We start from the raw sequence: 18,661 nt of genomic DNA on the forward strand, positions 1-18,661 counted from the left end.
GCAACAGTGGCGTAGTGGTTAAGAGCAGGTGTACTTTAATCTGGAGGAATCAGGTTTGATTCCCTGCTCTGCCGCTTGAGCTGTGGAGGCTTATCCGGGGAATTCAGATTAGCCTGTGCACTCCCACACATGCCAGCTGGGTGACCTTGGGCTAGGCACAGCTTTTCGGAGTTCACTCAGTCCCACCCACCTTACAGGGTGTTTGTTGCGAGAGGGGAAAAGAAAGGAGATTGTAAGCCCCTTTGAGTCTCCTACAGGAGAGAAAAGGGGGATATAAATCCAAACTCTTCTTCTTCCTCTTCCAGGCCATTTCCGCACGGCCAAAAAACCAGCGCCCTAGGGACGGAAAAAACACCTATTGAAGCTGACTCAAAATGGCGGGCACTACTGTAGTAACAGACAAGTTTCCCCAAAAGTCGTTCAAGGTGCTAAAAATGCTTTCTAATATTGAGGAAGGCTTCACTTTAAAAAGATCCCTTAATGTCCATGGTCATTCGAAAGGTGGGGGAGGAACATAATTCAGAAGGCACCAGAACCCCTGCAGAGCATTCCATTGTAAAGAAGATCCAGGAAGAAGTGGCATATTGATTCACAAATCTTCTTAGATATTTTGGTGAGACCAAGAGATAGCTTTCATTGGGTAGCTGCTGTTACACAGTAACAAGCAGCTGGGACTGGATAAGTCCTGCAAGTCATATGACACCAAGTTGCCAGATAGTTGCTACGAGGCCTAACTCTGATTACTTCCCCCTCAAAGGCAAAAACAGCCTTGGGATGAGCCCTATCACCTTCCCCTGCCATTTACTGACAGAAACCTGGGTTTGAAGGCTGGTGATATACTTGAGGTTGCCTAGCAACTGCCACTGAGGGCATTCATTTCTTACAGCTATTGGTGATGCTTCTGTTATTCTGGAGGTTTTTATGAAACTTTTTTAGATTTAAAAAGAATGTTTTTATAAACCTGGGGCTGTTCTTAGGTTTGTAGAAATATCTTTCTCTCTGTTCATGACACCGGTATCCACAGATCTGGCCATGTTGAAAATTAGACATATTGAAAATTAGACATATTTTCAAAAACATAACTAGTCTAATTAACATCTGACTCAGGATAGCCATGACTCTTTACCATGTATTTATTTGTAGGTAGAAAACACAAAGAGGAAATGAACAGATACTGTCTGCACACCATTTCCTGTATTACAAATAGGCTTTCCTGCTTTACTTCTCACCTTCCTAAATAGTATTATATTAGCATAGAATGAAGCAGACCAAGATGTATATAGATCAGACATTTTGAATAAGCTAGTGCAAAATGGTTTTCAAGGACACAATATAAAAAGTATGTAAGAAAACAGACAAATATAATTTAGCTAAAATGGACTTTAGAAGATATGGAAAAGGCAATACCACGCCATTTCCATTATAATGTTTTCAAAGAAGGTGTTTCATTGACAAATGTCTCTTTACTAAAGGAAACAACAGGCCTTTTGCTAATGGTATTTGGCATTTCTGGGATCCGAAGGGGTATCATATGAAATGCTGGTTATGAGAAAAAGCCAACACTAATTCACAGGAGCAAAATTCCGTATTCATCTATAACTAGTTATTTGCCATTAGGTAAAATCATATTTTATCCAATCAAAAGCATTTCAGGTACTATTTCAAAGTAGGTAAAAAATAAGATTTGACCCCATACTATCAAGAAACTATAATTACCGCATACACAACAGAGCAGTCTTCTGAGTGGACACACTTTCAGCATAAGGAGTGATGTGAGATACCGTGTTTCCCCGAAAATAAGACAGGGCTTTATATTAATTTTTGCTCTAAAAGATGAGTTAGGGCTTAGTTTCACAGGATGTCTTATTTTTTCCCCATGATTTTGCGCCCCCCATGTGACCACATCAGCTGCGGCGGGGAATCTGTAACTAGGGCTTATTTTTTGAGTGGGGCTTATATTTCAAGCATTTCCCAAAAATCCCAAAAAATCATGCTAGGCCTTATTTTCGGGGTAGGTCTTATTTTCAGGGAAACAGAGTAGATGCACCAGTGGTAGTTCAATGCATGTTAAAAACTGCCAGCGAGCATCTTGGACGCTATACGTTAAGTTTTATTTGCAGAAAAAGACAGCTGAGGTTTACAAGCAGCTTGGGTCAGTGGGTATTTTACTGTCTTCTCTTTCAGGTCTACCGACTCAATGGCATTGCCAAGCTTGTTGAACTCCTCCGCAGCTCAGATGAAAATGTGCAGCAGGCTGCGGCAGGAGCCCTTCGAAACTTAGTCTTCAGAAATCCAACCAACAAGTTAGAAACCCGACGGCAGAATGGAATTCGAGAGTGTGTAAGCCTTCTGAGGAGAACTGGAAACACAGAAATACAGAAACAATTGACAGGTACCCGCACCCATTAAAAACAAGGCAAAAGCAACTAAATGAATAACAGACTCTGCATGTATATATTGGTGCAGGTTCTTTAAATGAGATTTGGGGTCTCTGAAGACCTTAAAGCAAGATGAATTTTTTTTTAGGACTACTGGAACATGAAAAGATTTTCAAATGATTAATCATATGTCTTCAGCAGAGCAATCAATACATGAATTACATTTAACTTATTTTCAACAAACCTCAATAAATGTGCCTTTTTGATTTGTTGGAGGAACTGGAAGATAAGTGTTTGTTTGTTTGTTTATATCCTGTTTTTTCCCCCAGTAAGAACTTTTGGTGATTCACAGGACAGGGGAGGAAATCAGCAAAAATGGGAAAAGGAAAGGAGCCTTCTGAATGCCAAGCCAGTCTTTCTCTCCCTGCTAGATAATCTTCATCTCAGCTCTAGGCTACAACCCTCAGGCTAACAGCCAAAGGCCAAGCACCTTCCCCATCTCTGGGCTATAACCCTCAGGCTAAGAGCCTAAGGCCAAGAGCCCTTTGACTCACAACTGTGAGTTCACCCAAGCATTAAGTACCTGTGAGCAAAGCAAAGGAAAACAAATTCAATGTGGCATTATTTGTTTATTTATTTATTCTTTAAGTTTATAGGCCGCCCTCCCCCAAAGGGCTCAGGGTGGAGAACAACATAAAATACAATAATTAAATATAATAAAACATTATTAAAAACCATAACCATAGATATTTTAGTGTTTAAAACCAGATAATTCAGATGGCGACGAACACCCCCGCCCCACATGAGCCCACTGGAGGCCTGGATGATGGAATCACTCTAAACCCGGCTGGCCAAATGCCTGGCGGAACAGGTCTGTTTTACAGGCCCTGCGGAAACTTGACAAGTCCCGCAGGGCCCTGCTCTCTTTAGGGAGCCTGTTCCACCAGAGCGGGGGGCCAGGACCGTAAAGGCCCTGGCCCTAGTGAAGGCCAGTAGGATTTTTGGGGGGCCAGGGACCTCTAATAGATACTCCTCTGAAGATCGAGGGTCCTAATGGGGCAATATGGGGAGATGCAGTCCCTTAATTCAGTTCTTATACAGTTGTTGCTGGCCAGCTAGTAAGCCAGATCTTCCCAAGTTCCTCCCTTACCAGGAAATCATGTTAAGAAAAGTCCATCTTTCCTATTTGGACTGTATTGCCATTTGAATGTGTGAAGCTGTACGCAAACACTACTAGAATAGAATGATGGTGGGATTTAATATAGACATGTGTGAATCCTTATGGAGTTTGGCACTGTACCTCCATGCACTCTTAAATAGCCTCAAAAAAGTCTATAGAACATCTTGGATATCCTTTCTTTTTTTGAAAAACTTTGGCACATGGCTTCTGTTTTTGTTCTTTTTACAAAAAAGGTAGAATTTGACATAAGAAAGGCATGGACTATTGGGTTGGATACAATCAAGTTTTTTTTCTCTTCTAATTAAAAGACAGTCTCCATTTGATCAAACAAGGCTATGTGGGGGATCATGATATTTGCATAAATAAAAGCCATATGGGATGAGGACTGTAGAAATGATGGGAACTGGGTAAGGCTGAGTGAAAAAGCTCACCAGATCCAACTCATTGTCTATGGGCGTTTCCCCACTTGCCACGACCCCCCTATGCCGCGCGCTGCTCTCAGCACGCGTCATTTCTGGCATGCACCCGGGCTTCCCCATGACCCTGCGCTCTGCGTGGGGTCATCAAAAGGCGCCGTTTGGAAGAGCGCCAGGAATGATGCGCGCTGAGGGGGCGCGACAGTGGTAGTGTCGGGGCGGCTGCATTCTCGCCGCCCCTGTAGTGGGGAGTGCCAGGGGACCCCACGCTACTTGCCTACAGTAGTACGCAGCTACTGGTAAGTGGGAAAAAGCCCTATATCAGTGTCAGCATTGAACAGATATGAAGCTTTGTTATTGTTGGTGTTAGAATGTTGGTCCATCAAGGTCAATATTGTCTACTTAGGTTGGCAGAGACGCTCCAGGATCTCAGGCAAGGATCTTTCTCATCACCTACTATCTGATCTTTTCAGCTGGTGATGCCAGGGATTGGATATGTTATTTCTGTGCACAAAGCAGATATTCTGTTACAGAGCCACTGTCCCACCCCTTAATACTGAATTAGGAAAATTCCCACAACTTCTCTAATTTAATTTGTAGTTTGCATTCTTTGGCTCATTCCACACATGCAGAATAATGCACTTTCAGACTGCTTTCAGTGCTCTTTGAAGCTGTGCAGAATGGCAAAATCCACTTGCAAACAGTTGTGAAAGTGGTTTGAAAACACATTATTTTGCGTGTGCAGAAAGGGCCTTAGCGTGTCTTACTGTTTTTACAAATCCCTGTTCAACACACTATTGTTAACAAAGCTTTTCTTGAACTTTCCTACCATCCCTTGTTTTCTCCATAATTCTTCCCCCTATCTTATCTATATATTAAGAAAAGGCATATTGGCGATAACTCACTTTTAAAAGAGCTGTGCAGGCATGCAAGTGGAGAGGGTAGGCTATGCTGACATGACTATGTTGTTTAAGAGAAAAGTGGCAGGACCTACCAACTGCTCCCATTTACAATTAAAGCAAAGCATTTTGGTAACACCTACTTTTTAAAACACCTGCATGGGCATGTGAGCAGAAGGGGGTCCACATCTCTTGCCCTTGGATGATTAGCAGCCTGCAAATGATTCTGCATGTTGAATGTTAATGTTTCGCAAATCATGACAGAAATGACCAGCAACAGTTTTCTAGAGCCCATTGTATTTTTTCCACACAAGGGGCTTTATTGCTAGATTACTATACATTCCTAATCTCTTTTGTTTCTTTTCCTACCTTTTAATGAAGATGCTAAAGTGCTTGGGGCAAGAATCTGCATGTTTTGGGCTTTACATAGCTTGTGGCTAATGCTAAATCAATGATGAATGGTTATAGCAATTATTGTAGCTTTGCTACTAATGTGAAAAATGGTCCACATTAAGCAGTCTTCTAGCTACAATTCTGTCCTATTGTCTAGAACTGGATCTTGAATTACTCAAGTTTAGGTTTTAGGCAGACACAAATTGCTCTCCTACCTTCCTTTGTTCTTTTTGCTAAATATGTTTTCAAGAGCTGGTTGCATGTAGATCAGCAGTGAGCAGCTACCCTCTCCAATGCATATTACATCCACTTTTGCATGCAATCTCTGAAGAAGTAGATTTGTTTGATGTTTTGCTATCAAAGTTGAACACCTGTGCAATGGCTGTGGAACCAGAACATTCACTGGGCTGTATGAAACTCTGCATTTGTGAAACCCATTTCTCTGCACTGTACAGCAACACTGAACAGGCTCAAACTGCTCTCACACAGCCAAATGATCCATGAAAAGTTTCCTCTGTTTCATGACTGTGTATCCTAACTCCCAGTGTCAACATAACTGAAACATAGATGGAATGGTTAAGCCAGCTCTAAGTACTAAAAACCTAAACTTGTTAATGTCACTTCAGTCTTGCTCCCAGTTTCCCTGCTTACATTTTCATGCCTCATTTACAGTACTCTTCTGTGCTCTCCTCCTAGTATCTGTTTCATATCTTAGCCTCTGTCTGTTTTCTATACCTGAGATCCACTTGGGAAGTTTCTCTCTTCTGTCATCATCGCAGCCTATCTTGTGTCCAAATGACAATCAGGCTTCCTGAGTGTCCGGAGAGGTCACCCATTATATGATGTGCATAAGAAGAATTGTCTTCCATTACAGATTCTCAGGTTTCTGACACTACTTCCATATACTTATAGTAAAAATGACTTACCTACATTATTTTCTGGAACTCCCACACTTGACCTGTAAGCTTAGTTATGAATATGGATGAAGTGTTTTTCCATCATTGCTGCTTACTTTCCCAGTTGATACCAGCACAGAATGGAGATCCTGGGGTATTTAAAGGTCCATCACATCTAAGATGTATATCCAGTACTATCCAGTACTATACAGTACTATGTATATACAGTACTATCAGGCAGAGATAGTACTCTCAAAAACTTTTTAAGAGATGAGGAAAATGTCACATAGGAAGGGACCATTTCAGAACTAACCACATAATTTTGTTTATTCCAAGACAGTACAAGAAAATAACTATGTAGACGAGGTGATGGATTAGGTCTGTTTTGTTTTGTGGTACATAGACCTTGTCTATGGAATCTGGGCCAACAACACAACCCAGATTCCATTACTGACTAAACTGGGCAGATACAAACTTCAAAAGTAATTCAGAAGCTATTTTTGCCTTTTTTCCCCCTTTAAGGGTTTGAAGAAACAATGGTGAAATCAGATACTAAAAGTTGGACCCAAAGCCCTCCTCTCTGTGTGAAAGCTCGAAATTGTTTTATCAACAAAGAGGGGGAACTTCTAATATTAAAGCATGTTATCAAGTAGCCAGATTGACATCTCCAGAGGAATGGGCACACCCTTATGCCTTTTTGGATGCAGAATAGAATGTTCTAAACTGCAGCATGCCCAGAATTATTTGGTTTTATAACACAGTTTGAAGAATGAATTGTATAAGTTTCCAGTTCTAAATACTTGATATAAACTTAAATCAGATGTAGCCCTGGGACAGTCAGATTATTACCCTTTTATATAATGAACAGCTTCAGTTGGGGTCAGCTAACATGTCTACTTTTAAGCTTCAGAAAAATTTTGGTTCACACAGTTTTAGAAAATGGGTAGATGGATTGGCACGGACTTACAGAGCAGTCCTCAGGGCTTCCAGCACCACCATGGTCAGCCACAGTCAGCCACAGTATAATATGGTGCGGTTACACTGCTCCCGTGGTGGAGACTGGATAACCCCAGTTCTGTATCACCTCCATTGGCTGCCGATCGAGTTCCAGATCATGTTCAAGGTGCTTGTATTGACATTTAAGGTTGTCAGCGGTCTTGGACCTGCATACCTACAAAACCGCCTCTCACCATGTTGCCCCATTAGACCCCTCTGCTCATTGGAGGGAAACCAGTTGAGGGTCCCTGGCCCGAGACAGGTCTAGCTGGCCTCCACAAGGGCCTGGGCTTTCTCGGCCGTGGCCCCCACCTGGTGGAATGAGCTCCCTAATAGGATCAGGGCCCTGCGGGACATAACTGAATTCTGCAGGGCCTGCAAGACAAAGCTCTTCCGCCGGGCTTTTATCTGTTGCCAGCCGGCCTGAGTATACTACCGTCAGCCTCCCATGGCTGTCATTTGTATGTTTTATCGTCATCTGTTTTTACTATGTGGTATTTATCTTCAAAATCAGTTGTTACTGTTTTAATTGTTTTTACATTGATGTGGTTTTATTTTTTTAAATACTGTTGTTGCCGCCCTGAGCCCCTTGAGGGAGGGCGGGGTATAAATACAAATATAAATAAAATAAATAAATAAGTAATACCTTAATGATTAAGTAAAATGTATACTAACATGTAGGGTAATTGAAGGTAGTGTAGAAATTATTTTACCAATTTCTTTCATGTGTTTTGGTTCTTCCCAAATTTGAGAGAGTTTTTGCAGAAAATGTTGCATATAGTTACAAATATGAGATATGTGCTATCTCATAATCCTAAAGTGATTTAGGATGATTATTGCAAGGACACTGTAAACAGAGGTGGGATCCAGCAGGTTCTCACAGGTTCCCGAGAGTAGGTTACTAATTATTTGTGTGTGCCGAGAGGGAGTTACTAATTGGTGATTTTGCCACGTGATTTTTGCCTTAGTTACGCTCCTCCTCTCAGCAGTAGTGCACAGAACTTGAAGCAGTCTAGCAGGAGGTGCACCGGCGTGCGTGGCAGCCTGTGCTCAAGTGCGCGCATTCGCTTCCCGGCCTCTAAGCGATCGGCCAGCTGCTGCGCCTGCTACAGCCCCAGAGTAACACATATGATTTGCCCCGTTTCATGTATCCCTCTCCAGTCCATGCTGAGTCAAATGAGTCTGTCAGGAACCTTTTAGCAGCATTCGTCTTGTGTTTACTTTCTAGGATTGCTCTGGAATTTATCATCCACTGATGAGCTGAAAGAAGATTTGATACATGAAGCTCTCCCTGTTTTGACTGATTGTGTTATTATCCCTTTTTCTGGATGGACTGATGGCATTGTTAACAGATCAAGAGAAATTGTTGATCCTGAAGTATTCTTCAATGCCACTGGCTGTTTGAGGTAATATATAAGTATTTGAGCTTTACTAAAATAAATTAAGATGCATTTTAGGTAACTGTCAGGGTCCCCCTCCAGAGTACCGCGGGGGAGCCCTGATGCCTTCCCTCCAAACCCTACCCGGGGTTCTTGTTCCCGGCCTCACCCCTGTTCTAGGGAGGGGTGGTCAAACAGTGGGGCCTAAACCCCCTCAGGGCCCGCCTGGCCTCTCCACACAGTTCCCCTGGGAGAGCCTGTTCCTCCCACAGGACTCCCCTTTGTTTCCCCGAGGGAGCTTGTTTGCTCCACAAGTCTCCCTGTCCCAGAACTGGGGGGCCTGTTCTCTCCACAGGCCTCCCCCACTCCCCTCCTGTCCCTCAGCTGGCCCTTCCCAACCTCTCCTTCTCCTTCCGCTCTCCAGCCCCTCTCTGCACACCCTTCCTTCTGCCTCCTGTCCCACAACTCCCCCAGCTGCTGCTGTTCTTCCCCTTTTATCCCTCGCCGCCTCCCACACTCCTTAAAGGGCCCTCTCCTTGCCGGCTCTTGCCTTCCTCCAGACCTCCGGGCCCGCCTCTGTCATGCCGGACGAGCCCGGGAGGGCCGCGTCGCCGGCGCCGGCCGGTGGGCCGAAGCTCTGTGAAAGTCCCGCGAGGCTCCCTCCTGGGGAGCGGCCGGCCAGCAAGTCCCTCGGCGGCAGCGCCGAAGCGCTGCGGGGCGTCGTTCCCTCGTCGCCGGGGCGAGCCCGTCCGGCCGTCCCCGGTCGCTGCCTCCCCCTCCGAGCCAGGACTGGCCGCATGGAGGCTTAGTACGGCGGGCGGGCCGGAGCCCGCCGGAGCGTCCAGCGCCGCGCCGCCGGAGGGCTCTCCCGCCCTGACGGTCTGCCGCCGCCCGAAGCCCTCGGCCGCCCAATCCAGCCGCTGGGATGGCGTCGGGCGTGGCGGCGAGGCGGCCATCGAGTCCGTGGCCAGCGGCGGCGGTAAGTCCGGGAGGGGGGGGCTCGCCGCTCCCGGACAGTAACGTTATAATTACCCTCAAAAAATCAATTTTGCACGTGTATTTGATATGACTGGAGATGCAAGTGAGACTCATTATGGTACAGTGGTTACAGTATACTGGGAAGACCTAGTTTCAAATTCCTACTCAACCATAGAATTCAGCCAGAGCCCTTTGGGGATAGGGCAGTATATAAAATTCAATTAATAATAATAATAATAATAATAATAATAATAATAATAATAATAATAATAATAATAATAATAATAATAATAATAATAATAATAATAATAATAATAATTCATAGGATCAGCCCCTCCCCTACCCACAAGCACAACTGGCCTCAGAGGCTTGTTGTAAAGATAAACGGGGGGGGGGGGAGGGTGGCAACCATGGAAATGCCCTGATCTTATTGAAAAAGGGGAGAAATTAAAATAAATCTAAATAATCAAGTGCCCCTAGATTTTGGCATTGTGACAGAAAGTTGGATTTTCTATTACTGTTTCAAATTCTGCAAAGAAAAAGTGGAAGGGTCTATATTTTCATGCCTGCCTCTGGGTACTGGTTACCTTTGTATGTCCTTTAAATTGATTCATTTCAGCAGATACCTCGGTCTTCCACAAAATCCCAATTTAAATTGTAGATGGCCAATATCTGGGCATGTAATAACCTGATTATAGCATGGGAAAAATTTCCAAACTCTTGGGAATGGAGATACTAGTCCTGACTTGCAATTTCTCCTATCAACCTCCAGCAATGCCAGGCTGGCAGTCAGGAGGAACTGCTGGATGGGCAGATAAACAGGTGTGTAATTAGAAACTGTAATGAACTGAAGCTCTGCCTTAGGGGATGCAGCAGGAGCAGGAACAGCACTTCACACCTAAAGCTCACACATTTGCTGAGGGGCATGGATTAGTGAAATAAAAGAGATCGTAGAATCATATATCATAGAGTTGGAGGAGACCACAAGGGCCATCAAGTCCAACCCCCTGCCAAGCAGGAATACACAATCAAAGCACTCATGACAGATAGCCATCCAGTAGATGAACTCCTTCAGTGGCAACAGCTTCCCCAGTCAAAGGAGGCACCGAAAGAGAGTACATATATATATATATATTTCCTCAGTGCTCTCTTTCATGAAGTAGGTGGGGAAAGAACAGTGTTTTAACACCATCACTTCAAACTGACAGGCATTTAATTGTGAACAGCTTCTCGGTGATGTTAAAATGACCCAGGACCAATTTAGATATAAAAAAGTTATCTAAAAAGAAAAGAAAAGAAAACTTGACATTTGAATGGGGGGGGGGAGAAGCAGCATGGGATTAAATTTTAACTTAAAGTAAAATCTAAAACATTATTGTGCTTAGGCTAGTTTTAACTTTAGAACAGGCCCATATGATGTCACTTCCTGTCAAAACTGACTCTGTGCCCACTTTGTGGGGCTTTGGCTGTCATCATTACTTCTCATCAGCTGTACTATACTTGTAAATTGGAACAGTGATGATCTAATAGATAGAGTTGTTGAAAAGAGATGCAGATAAGGAATTCTAAACCAGCTTTCACTGAAAAAATCTACTTACCTATTTAGAATTGCTCATTACTGTCAACTCAACACAGGCAACCCAATACTGGGGGGAAAGGGGGAGAGATTGGATGTACAGTGATTAGGCATGGCAAAGTCTCGTACCTCCACAGAGGTTTGCAGCACTGCAGTCAGCAAGAAAACAGACAACCTCCTCCAATGGCACTGAAAAGCCCCTGTGCAGCCCAATGGGCTGTGCCACCCTTATTGCTAGAGTAAGTCCATGGCAACAAAGGGGTACATCCCTGGGCCAGAAGGGCCTTAGGTGCTGGCATGAGTTCCTATGCTAGAGAAGTGCTGGGGCCATCACATAGACACGTAGCATTTAGGTGGCACTCCAGGATCACACTGCGTCCAGTTCCCTTTCATCCTCTTCCCCTTCCCACTCAGGATTGCACTTCCATGTGCATAAGGAAGGTGTGTGAATTTCTGTCACGAATTGCAGACTCCTGCTCCATGTCTCACGGCACTCTGAAGAGTCCCCCTGACCCTCAGGAATCAGTTGCAGGGGGCATAGCGGGCTGCTGTAGGAGGGAAGCTCTGCTCATGCCATGTTTGTGATTAAACACCATTTATGTCATCTCTATATTTATAGTGAATTAAATATTCACAAATTCCAAACAGAATATTTATAAGCACTTGAGGAGTAGATTTGAAATTCATGAATGCCCAAGTGACCTGCACCTCTTCAAAACGTGCAGATATTCATGCGTGCTAAGCCTGTCCTAAATATGCATTATCATGGAGAAAAAGTGATCCTGATAGTGGCTATTAGTAGCTGTTCATTCCAATGGATATATTTTTGTGCTGTGTTCCATGGCCTCTCTGCATAGGTGAATTGCACCCTTATGGATTCAAAGGGAACTATATATGGATTAGATTTGACCAAACCAAAAAAAAAATCAGTAAAATTCTGATTTGGGGTTTTTTGGCTTTAAAATTATTGATAAAGCCCAAAAAACCCAAATACCTGTATAAATAACCCAACTATACAGCAAGTGCAGGGAAAGAATAACATGTTATGGTGCCTGATTGCTTTCATATTTTTCGCTTTCAATTTGTCAAATGCCTCTCCCTTTTAGGAACCTGAGTTCTGCAGATGCGGGACGCCAAACTATGAGAAACTACCCTGGTTTGATTGACTCTGTGATGACTTATTCCCAAAACTGCGTGGCAGCCAACCGGCCAGATGACAAGGTACTAGGAAATGAGCAATTTCATGAATTCCCTTGATGGAATGCACTGTGGAGAAAATTATTGGGAATGATTAGGACTTCCTTTTTGCTTAGGATAATGGAAACTGATTCTCTTGAGCTGAGGAAGCAGTTTAGAAAACAACAGGTTTAAGCTGTATACAAATAACAGAACGTGTGACATATGTAGGAGAAACGAGGAAGGGAGGAGGGAAGGAGGAAAGCCTATTAGAGGTTGTTCTGATGTACTAAGAGTACGTATCCTCTGCTGAGTCTCGTTAAACTTGCCCTTGAAACCTGCAGCCATGAGATTGAGTTCCTCTGAAAATAATAGCTTTATGAAACATTTAAATGAGATATAGGCTGTTTCTGCATGGCACAGTTATACCAGGTTACAATCAGTATCTTACAATCAGGGTCTTTTTTTAATCCCAGTTTCTCTCTTCACATTACTGCCCATTTCTGTAAAGGAATCAAGTGAAGTCTGGGAAGAAATACTCCAGTTTGTTTTGCACAAGCTTGGGTCTTTTGTATGTACACTGCAAGCATATCCACGCATGCGCAAACAGCCCCAGTGTCCTGCATCCTGATTGGCTGTTGTTTTTGGGCAGCAGCTTGACTGAACGTTTCTGCCCTGCCAGCCCCACAAAACGGCTGCACTTCTGATTGGTCAACTCACAGCGAGCAGGGGGAAACAAACCCCCCTTCTTTTTCCAGTGCAGTGCAGATAGGGCCCAGTGCAGACCTCAGAATGGCAAGAGGCAGTAAAAAACAATGGGGCATAGTATCACATCACATTCCCACTCACATTCTCATATTTTTTGTGGAAAATGAGAGATCCCCTCCCCCCCGTGATATGCCCACTAACATTCAGCCAAAGTGCATATCTTCCTACCAATGCTCTCTGTGCATCCAGTACAGAAAAGAAAACAGGGACATTTTGGGACTCCACTCCTGATTAACCCAGGTGAAATGGCACCCGGTTGATACCATGAGCAGAAAACATGTTTGGGGAAACATTTCGGGAAGGACAAGCTACAATGGTCAGCGGCTCAGCAGAGTTGAAAACTGTCATGACGTCAAGTGGGGAAATCAGGGGGGGTGGGAGGGAAAGTAAACTGGTTCTGCTCCCATGGTGTTTGCATGGTAGTGGGTTCAACGCGGGATTATTTAAAAGAATTGCCAAATTGACGATTTTTGAAAATCCTGGGATGAGAGAAATATCATGGGACAAACCGGGAACCGTGCAAACTTCTTGGCCAAATCAGGATATTTCCCTTGCTCAGCCCGGGATATTTGGACCATACAGGAATAAGAAAACCACGTTGGCCCTGTTACTTTTATAATCCCTCTTTTTCACATGGGAACTAAAGAAGGGCCATTCATTACTAACTGTTACTTTTGGGGATATCTTCAATACCAGCAATCAGTACTATAATCACAGTGCAGTCCTAAACAAAATTATATCCCTACATGTTCATTGAAATCATTGGGTTAGAGGGGTGTAGTTCTCCTTAGTAATGCACTGTAAAAGTCTTTTTTCCCATCATTTCTTGCAGTGCTTACAGCAATGCTTTAACTGTGTGACCTAACTTCAGCATGACAAATGCAAGTAGTAACATCAGGTTCTGGAATGTGGAACATTTTTGAACATGAGACTTTACACAATGTTCACAATGTTCATTTGTGTTAAAGCAGTGGTTCTCAACATTCCTAATGTTGCGACCCTTTAATACAGTTCCTCATGTTGTGGTGACCCCCAACCCTAACATTTATCCATTTTACAGATGGAGAACACTGGTGCAGAGAGTCTTAGGCGACCCCGTGAAAGGGTCGTTCGACCCCCAAAGGGGTCCCGACCCCCAGGTTGAGAACCACTGTGCTAAAGGATAGCTAAAATAAAGGTAACAGGGTGTACAATCAAAGCGGTTTTCCTTTTGTGTTTTTCTAGTCTGTGGAGAACTGCATCTGTATCCTACACAATCTGTCCTACCGCTTGGATTCTGAGGTGCCTAATAAATACACACAGCTTAATCACATGGCCAGGAACACTTACACCGACAAAACCCTGACTGGCTGCTTCAACAACAGAGGTGGAAGAGTGGAGGTAAGACTTGATGCTTGCTGATGCTTCTTCTATGAATTTTAGCCTTGCTGCATTCAAGTGGAAATTCCCATCTCTGCTTCTTGCTATGTTGCCAAGTATATGGATTAGGCTAGCAGAACAGAGAATTGCCATTGAAAGTTACGTAACAAGTGAAAACATTTCCAGAGCATATTCAAAGAAACAATCCCTATATTGTCAGGCACCACCTGTGTGACTGCCATGTTATCTGTCTGCAACAGGTCTAAACACACATTGAAATTTGAATGTTGTGTCGCTGCAATGTAGATTACAAAATGCAGCTTCCTGGATTTTTCCTCTCTTTTATTTCTTAGTATGATGAGTATGATATGCCTCTTCCTGAGGAGGACTACAAACCCAAGGGGTCCAGCTGGCTCTACCATTCAGATGCCATCCGGACATATCTGTCTCTGATGGACCAGAGCAAGAAAGATGCCACCCTAGAAGCTTGTGCTGGAGCCTTGCAAAACCTAACTGCAAGCAGAGGACTGGTAAGAATCTTACTTGTTAGGCAGTTGAGAAAACAGGAATGAATTTGTTGCTAATAGCTAGAATACAACTAAAGCCAATGAAATTTGTATAAATACTGAGTTTACGGTAGAGTCTTCTGTCAGTAGATCCTTATTTTCTGTAATGGAAATAGCTGCATCCAAATGATCAAATTTTTTCATTTCTATCATAATATGTATCACAAGATTCCTTTTGATGGAAAATATTTTCATTTACCCTTCTGCTTATTTTGAAGAACAATCTGTTTCATTGTATTGTCAAAGGTTTTCACGGCCAGAATCACTGGGGGGTTGTGTGGTTTCTGGGCTGTATGGCCATCTTCTAATTTCATTGTAGTTAGGAGTTTCAATTAGATGTTGGGTTCCCTGATTCAGAAGGAGCTTCTGACTACTCTTTTTTTTGTGGGGGGCAGGGTCCCTCAGTTTGGAATGAAATATGTTTGGTCACCTTAACGCTTTATGTGAAAGAATTTTGCAACTCCAGATAATTCTTATGTAGACTTCTAATGTTGTTCTCTGGCTACAACATTTGTGTCCCCTAGATGTCAAATGGAATGAGCCAGCTGATTGCTTTGAAGGAGAAAGGATTACCTCGTATAGCACGTCTCCTACAGTCCAACAATGCAGAGGTTGTGCGATCTGGAACATCCTTGCTGAGTAATATGTCTCGACACCCCATTCTCCACAAGACTATGGGTAAGTGCTGTTTTGCATTCCAGAGCATTAATTGGGATCCTGGTTGCCCCAATGATGAATCAGGAAAGAATACACAGATGAACTGAAACAAGTCAAATTGTTTATTGAAACAAAATGAACAGCATTATTTTGAAATAAACTAAAATACGCTACTGGGAGGAAAGGAAAGGAGAGTAATAGAAATAAAAGAACGATACCTAAACAGCAAGAAGTAGAACATAATACATGAATAATGGAGAGTTGAACTTATTATCAATCATATGCAGACTGCAAAATGACAGTCACCCTTCAGATGAAGGAACTGATAGATGAACTAGTGTACTGCACACAAAGAAACTAAAAAGCTAATAATAATAATAATAATAATAATAATAATAATAATAATAATAATAATAATAATAAGATGATGATGATGATGATGATGATGATGATGATGATGATGATGATGATGATGATGATGATGATGATGATAAGGTCTCTAAAAACCACAATTTAAAAACTGAGATTCAGCGACTGTGGCACAAACCAGCTGAGGTCATCTCAATGGTAATCTGCACCCTGGGAGCCATTCGGAAAACACTAGGGTGGCAATTGAAACATCTTCAAATTGACAAAATTGGCATCTCTCAGATTCAGAAGGCAGCCCTGCTGGGATCCACACAAATACTGCACCAATGCATTACAATGTCCTAGGTCTAGGTGAGGCTCGAATTGTAATGAAAGGCCAACAACCAGCTAAAGAACTGGTTGTTGTGATAATTTAAAAAAATTAAGCAATAATAAATAGCAAACAAGCAATATAATTGAGTGGTGTGATAAAGGTACCTAAGACATTAGCCCTTCTATCACATCCTCCCATCCATTTAAAACTTAACTTCCAAAGTTACTGTAAGCATGTAGCAGTTTCCATAGTTACCTGTCAGAGGATCAGAACCTGAGACACTGCCAAAGGAAACTCAGCTTATGCACCACACCAATTCACTAAGACTACCCTGCCCTGGATCTTTGAAAACATTTTCTTGGTACTGAGATGGGTATCCCACTCCTAAAGGATGGGGATAGCGATGCAGAAATATGTTTTCCACATTTCTTGTTTATAACCAGTCTTTTTCGCATGTGAACAAAATTCCTGTTCTTTTTCCATTTCATATAATTTGGCTTGACTCCTTGGGTTTGTTATATCTGTTCCATATTTTATGTCTTTGTTCTATCCAGGCCTGTTGCAAGACATCAGAAATTTATAGACTTATCTATACACTTGGCATCTCTGGAGTTCCTGGTGTCTTCTTGCACACTTTAACTTTTCATAAACTGTTCATGTTATCAAGGTTGTCAATGTTCAGCAGCACCCGTATCTCCTTGCCCAGGCATCAGTCTAGTCTCAGCAGCTAGTGCAGGATTTCTACTGGTTTCTCAGTTCTTGCTTCCCAAAAATACTTCAAAAGGGACTTAAAATGCAATCCTAAACAAAATTTTACTTTCTGAGGCCACGGGCTTCATACTCTTGTGATGTTTTGATTTCACCAATGGGTGATCAGTTCATTTCCAGAACAGGGGTAGGGAACCTGCGGCTCTCCAGATGTTCAGGAACTACAATTCCCATCAGCCCCTACCAGCATGGCCAATTGGCCATGCTGGTAGGGGCTGATGGGAATTGTAGTTCCTGAACATCTGGAGAGCCGCAGGTTCCCTACCCCTGACCCAGAACATTTAACTGAGGTTCCATACATCAGACACACTGTGTCTGGGCTATTCCCACTACATGGTATGGTCTCACTGAGAAGTTTAGTGTGTGCTGCCATACAAATGTTTAGGAGTCACTTTTTCTTGTGCTGGGGCAATTAATGAGACTTGAGCTCAGGTATTTTATGAGGATTAAGCTGTTTTTTTCCCCTTACTGAATTATGTTCCTGTTGTAAACATGAATTGTAAGCCACTTTGGACCATGACAGGAAAGGCAGAGTGTAAATATTCTGGTAAATACTCCAATATTGTACTATTGAGGTCCTATGGAAAACCATTTTTTATTCTACTAGTTGCCTGTTGTTTTTGAGGCTGATAGGGAATATGTCAACAAGTATGGACTGAGTGCAGTTGCCACACAGACTGCCACACAGTCCCTTTGCTTCCAACTTTGTTGGTACAACTGTGACTATGACTAACACTTCCATTGGATCTGGTTCTAGTCCTTTTGATGTTGAGTAATTCTATTTCATCTACATAGCCCTTATTGAAAGTGTATGGTTTTTGCAACTTTTCATTTACCTGTATTCTGTCCCCAAATTTAGCTCACCAAGTACTCCCAGATGTGACTCGTCTTCTAGCTCTCCAGGCTCCTGGTTCCAGCAATTATGGAGACATTATGTCATCTGCTTGTTACACCCTGAGAAACTTGATCATGTCCAATCCACAGATGGCCAAGCCCTACCTGACAGGCAGTCTGATAAATAACGTAGTAGGCCTGTGCCGAAATGGGTGAGTAATGGGTATAAAGGGAGGACAATTGAAAGACATGCAAATAAGACAGACAAATTGATAATATCACAAATGCTATGGAATGATGTCAGATGGGTACTTCTTAATAGCTACCATTTTACACTGGGTTTTTGGTAGGTATATTATGAACTTCATTTTAACAGAGTCTCAGTATTTGGAAGGCATGTCATAATATCTAAATTAAAGTTGGCAGTGTTAGCCATAGGAGAAGCCTGAAAAGTTCAATTCTGAAGAGTATATATATGAGTTCTAGCTTACAAGTTCTACAATTTGGACACCATTAGTACCTTTGTTTGCCTTTTTGGTATTTACAGTTCCTACCCAAAAGCAGCTGAAGCTGCTCGTCTTCTATTGGCTGACCTGTGGTCAAACAGGGAGCTCCAGTCTATGCTAAAGCAGGTAAGAGAATGAAGTGTTGTCTCTGTTTAATGGTTCATAAAATAATATAGCAGCAAGAAAATTCAACCCATTTAAATAAAAGCTGTTGCTAACTTATGATGATGTGTATTTAAAGAGCAAAAACAATA

The 18,661-nt window shown here is 42.7% G+C and overlaps 1 protein-coding gene across 1 annotated transcript in view; it reads left to right on the forward strand.

Moving 5' to 3' along the window:
- Positions 1–18,661, forward strand: part of PKP1 (plakophilin 1) — a 63,563-nt gene that overhangs the window by 41,410 nt on the left and 3,492 nt on the right. The window contains exons 5-12 of the mRNA XM_048495842.1: positions 2,185–2,392; positions 8,387–8,564; positions 12,198–12,312; positions 14,260–14,415; positions 14,748–14,924; positions 15,485–15,638; positions 17,927–18,113; positions 18,449–18,533. Coding sequence (XP_048351799.1) covers positions 2,185–2,392; positions 8,387–8,564; positions 12,198–12,312; positions 14,260–14,415; positions 14,748–14,924; positions 15,485–15,638; positions 17,927–18,113; positions 18,449–18,533 — 1,260 coding nt within the window. The remainder of the gene's footprint in view (positions 1–2,184; positions 2,393–8,386; positions 8,565–12,197; positions 12,313–14,259; positions 14,416–14,747; positions 14,925–15,484; positions 15,639–17,926; positions 18,114–18,448; positions 18,534–18,661) is intronic.

This window comes from Sphaerodactylus townsendi, linkage group LG05 (genome assembly GCF_021028975.2).
Source record: "Sphaerodactylus townsendi isolate TG3544 linkage group LG05, MPM_Stown_v2.3, whole genome shotgun sequence".
Lineage (NCBI taxonomy): Eukaryota > Metazoa > Chordata > Lepidosauria > Squamata > Sphaerodactylidae > Sphaerodactylus > Sphaerodactylus townsendi.